At 46.1% G+C, this 5,000-nt stretch overlaps 1 protein-coding gene across 1 annotated transcript in view; it reads right to left on the reverse strand.

Annotated features, from left to right (window-relative positions):
- The window catches only part of zranb3 (zinc finger, RAN-binding domain containing 3), a 68,337-nt gene that overhangs the window by 31,858 nt on the left and 31,479 nt on the right, over positions 1–5,000 (reverse strand). Inside the window, exons 9-10 of the mRNA XM_062527573.1 lie at positions 2,816–2,935; positions 29–208 (exon numbers count right to left, since the gene is read on the reverse strand). Coding sequence (XP_062383557.1) covers positions 29–208; positions 2,816–2,935 — 300 coding nt within the window. The remainder of the gene's footprint in view (positions 1–28; positions 209–2,815; positions 2,936–5,000) is intronic.

Consider the following 5,000-nt stretch of genomic DNA (forward strand, 5'->3'; position numbering starts at 1 on the left):
AAATAAACTTGACTTGAAATTACGATACCTTGCGGTTGAGCATGCCCCACATGACGGTGTCGAAGGTTCCCTTGGCGATGAGGTAGTGCACGTGCACGGAGCAGGTCTGGCCGATGCGATGGGCACGGTCCTCCGCCTGCTTCACCTGCCCCGGGTTCCAGTAGAGCTCCGCAAACACCACGTGGGTGGCTGCCGTGAACGTCAGGCCCTGCGCACGCACACACACACGCGCGCACACACACACAAGTGTAGATGTGAAATGAAATAACAATGTCAGCCCTTGATCCCCCTCACACACACACACACACACACACACACACACACACACAGGTCTAGATGTGAAATAGAACAACAATGTCAGGCCTTGCTCACCCTCACACACACAAGATTGACCACACACAAACAACGAAATAAAGAATTTCATAAAATGAAAATATATAACTAAAAAGAGATAAGAATAATTGAGTATGCACTTTGCAAAATGCGGCACCATCACAGCCTTGCTGAGTGGCCTCCTCACTTGGATACTGCACAGTAAATAAATGGCCTCGCCTTATGCCCTGGAACCATCATTGTCCAGTTCATGAGCTGATGTACCTTCGGGTTTGTTTATCACACTTTTTTAATAAACAATATCTACTCTCAACTGGGGACAAAATGTCAAGGTCCCCACCATAAAGTTTTTTGACATGCTCCAAAGACAGGAAATGAGAATAAGAGCTTTTGAAAAAAAAAAAAAAAATGTTGACACGACGATGATGGCTCGTAAACAAACTCAAAGTGCAGAGTGAACAGCGCTGGGAAACATGGCCTCCAGCCTGGCCGATTACCCAGCATGCCCTGGGCCAGGCGGGGAGAGTGCTTAAAATGTAGCCTTGGGCCGTGCAGGGGGAGGTGTGTACGCGGGACATGACGGATGATCTGTGTGCGAGAGAGTCTGAATGTGTTTCACTGAGTGTGGAACATGATGGGTGATCTGTGTGTGTGTGTGTGTGTGTGAGTGTGTGTGTGTGTGTGTGTGTGTGTTTCACTGATGGACAGTGACAGGAACAGGGACAGTGACAGTGTTGAGAAAGAGAGAGAGAGAGAAATGGACAGAGAGAGAGAGAGAGATGGAAGATGGACAGAGGGAGAGAGAGAAAGAACAGGAAGAGTGGACAGAACATTTATAAAAGATTGACAGGGAAAGTGGCACACACAGTTGGGGACAGATGGAGAGAGAGTTGGAAAAAGATAGAGGGATACAGTACATGAGGTGAAGGTAGAGGAGATAAAGAAATGAGAGAGCAAAAGAGAATGAGAGTACCTGTCCATCAAATTGAAATTGGTCTCTGTCTGTCTGTCTGTCTGTGTGTCTGTGAGCTTATGTTTCTATCACACATACTGCTGTATGATTCTAAGTTGCTTTATGTAATGCTTTAATGTGTTCTACATTACAAAGAAAAAAGACGATACTGAACTGAATTGAGAGCAGAGAGAACTAAACTACCTGTCCTAACGGAGAGAACTAGAGAACCTGTCCTTACAGACAGAACTACAGTACCTGTCCTCACAGAAAGAACTAGAGAACCTGTCCTCACAAAAAGAGAGCAAGAGAGAACTAGAGTACCTGTCCTCGCAGATAGAACTAGAGTACCTGTCCTCACAGATAGAACTAGAGTACCTGTCCTCACAGAGAGAACTAGAGTACCTGTCCTAATATAGAGAGAACTAGAGAACCTGTCCTTACAGACAGAACTACAGTACCTGTCCTCACAGAAAGAACTAGAGAACCTGTCCACATAGAAAGAAAGCAAGAGAGAATTAGAGTACCTGTCCTCACAGATAGAACTAGAGTACCTGTTGTAAGGATCTAAATTCCCAGGCTGATGACATTCCTTTCAATCACATATGGACTCTTGATTAGCTACTAAGTGTGGGCCTATTGTGGACCTCCTGTCACATGTTTGTCCAAAGTCCTCAGAAGTCAACTTGGACCAGGAAATGTAACCAAATGTATTGTCATGTCTTGATTGATTTACTCAAGTGGTTTCACTACAACAATGGTCTCAGTTTCACCTACAGTACTCATCATGTGATCTCCATTCATGTAACCTATATCACTGTCTGAACCAATCACAAACTTTGTAGTCTATATAAGGGTAGACAAAACATCATTCATGGAGTTATTCTGTTGTCAGATCTCCCACACCGTAGGTGTGTAGTGTTCAATCCTCTGAGCTGGTAATGTATTTTCATTCTCTGACTGTTTTGCACGATAGCCTAAGTAATTCCTTTAACCTGTTGAAGTAACTTTCACACTATGCATTTAGATGTAGCCTACTCCTGTAATGTGTTGGATGAATAACTTGAACCTGTCCAATAAATTGTTAAACTCTGACCCGCATGGCTTTCGCACTCATAGTATGAATTGACGTTCATATTGCAATATTTTGGGCGTCTGCCCACCATGTGTAGTAATAGTACTTTGTAACAGAAACTTTTCCATATTTAGCGAGGTCAGAAATGATTAGGTTAACAGGGGTTCTATAATCCATTGATATTTTCAACAGTGCGCGGATGCTTCACGAATTTCCTTCGACCACTCTCTGTTCCCTCATTGGTTCAGAAAAGTGACGTCTTACACTGTCCTCACAGATAGAACTAGAGTACCTGTCCTCGCAGATATAACTAGAGTACCTGTCCTCACAGATAGAACTAGAGAACCTGTCCTCACAGAGAGAACTACAGTGCCTGTCCAAATAAAGAGAAAACTAGTTCTCTCTGTCCTAAAAGAAAGAACTACAGTACCTGTCCTAACAGGGAACTAGAGTACCTGTCCCGCTGCTAGGATGCTGAGGATGGCCACACGTGTTTCCGGTTCATTCTGGAATCGGTGCACGAGCTGGATTCTCTCCGATGACGGAACACTTCCGTCAATGCGAATGTACCCAGCCTGCAATACACACAGTCAACCAACATCACACACACACACACACACACACACACACACACACACACACACACACACACACACACACACACACACACACACACACACACACACACTACATATTACATTATTTTTCATATTACAGGCAAACATGCATGCAGCACCTGCATATCTAAGACCTTTTGAGTATACACACACACTCACACACACACACATCACTCCTTATTGCTAGAGTATGATGTGTGAAACCAACAGACGATGAGAGAAGAGGACTCATCTCCCTTATTTGCTCGCGCTCCTCTCCTCATTGTGGATGCTGACACACACACACACACACACACACAAAGAGAGAGGGAGAGAGACACACACACACATACTCCGAGCTCACTCCTGGTGGTGGCTGGCTGGTGGAAGGCGTGCAGTGAGAGGTGCGGAGGTCAGCCTCCTAACTAGGCGTTATTAAACAGCTGCCTTGCTAATTCTGTGAGCCGCGCCGATCCGCTCCGACGCTGCTTTTTAAAGCACTTCTCCCGCTAATTGGTGCTTACGAATCGCAGTGTGTGTGTGTGTGTGTGTGTGTGAGGGTTCACACCACAGTAGTGTGATCGCATGCATATACACACATATATATTACGCCCGCGCACACACACACACTGTACACACACATTATAAGCGCGCAAGCACACACACACACACACACACACACACACACACACACATCCTTCAGCGCCTCTTCCCTATTCACACATTCTGAAACCCTGAGCTGTGAAAAAAGTTGTGAAAAGCTGTTTTAAAATAAGTGTAGGTGACGAGGGTGAAAGAAAGTTTGACTAGTGTATGTGTGTGTGTGTGTTTGAGAGAGAAAGTTTGACTAGACTGATGTTAATAATGAAGAGAGAAAAAGAAGGCCTGTGTCTCAGGAGGAGAGTGTCATATTAGCAGCCTACAACACACACGCACACGCACACGCACGCACACACGCACACACGCACACGCCTGCAACACTACGTGGGAGGAGACAGATTCACAACACACACACACATGGATGTTTGCACATGTGCTGTGGAGAACAACGTGCATACTCACCTGTGTCATAGAATGCACAAAAGAATAAGGTGTGCGTAAGCAAAACACGTGCGTGCACGCACACACACACACACACACACACACACACACACACACACACACACACACGCACGCACACCAATACACACACACACACACAGGCAGAGTAATTCAGTCACCTCTTCGTGCACAAACAACAGCGGTTCAGAGAGTGTGTGACTCACTGCATGAGTGGAGGAACAGCGGAGAAACGGTGGAAAAACTGAGTGTGTGTGTTCTGAGTGAGCGATGAATCACGTCACCCTGTGACTAGGAGACATCCGGTGGTAGCGACATGGAAGAGACTTTCAGTGTGTGTGTGTGTGCTATGTGTGTATGTGTGTGTGTGTGTGTGTGTGTGTACGGTGTGAGAGTTTCAGCCACAGCACAGCGCACCTTGCCTCACAAATCTCTGACAGGAACCTTCCGGCTGTTAAGAGGGTGTGTGTGTGTGTGTGTGTGTGTGTGTGTGTGTGTGTGTGTGTGTGTATGTGTGTGTGTGAGTCCACGTGTGTCCGTGTGTGTGTGCGTCTGTGTATGTATGTGTGTGTGTGTGTGTGTGTGCCCAAATTGCCCATGTGTGTGTGTGTCTGTATGTTTGTGTGTGTGTGTGTGTGTGTGTGTGTGTGTGTGTGTGTGTGTGTGTGTGTGTGCCACACAGATCAGGTGTGCTGCAGCTAATGGCTCTGTCTCAGGTAGTGGCCGGAGAGTGGGCAGGCGCTGAATGAGTTCCAACCAGGAAGAAATTCAAGTCTACTGCCTTCCTTGACATCAACCCCTTCCCACCACACACACACACACACACACACACCACATCTCACCCACTCTGCATCTGACAGACAGAGGGCTATTTTAAAAAATGCCTGAGCAGTGTTGATGATTGTGTGGTGTGTGTGTGTGTGTGTGTGTGTGTGTGTGTATGCGCAAGTGTGCTCAAAAGATATGTGAATGTGCGAGTTTGCAT

The sequence above is a fragment of the Sardina pilchardus genome, chromosome 23, assembly GCF_963854185.1.
Source record: "Sardina pilchardus chromosome 23, fSarPil1.1, whole genome shotgun sequence".
Taxonomy (NCBI): Eukaryota; Metazoa; Chordata; class Actinopteri; order Clupeiformes; family Clupeidae; genus Sardina; species Sardina pilchardus.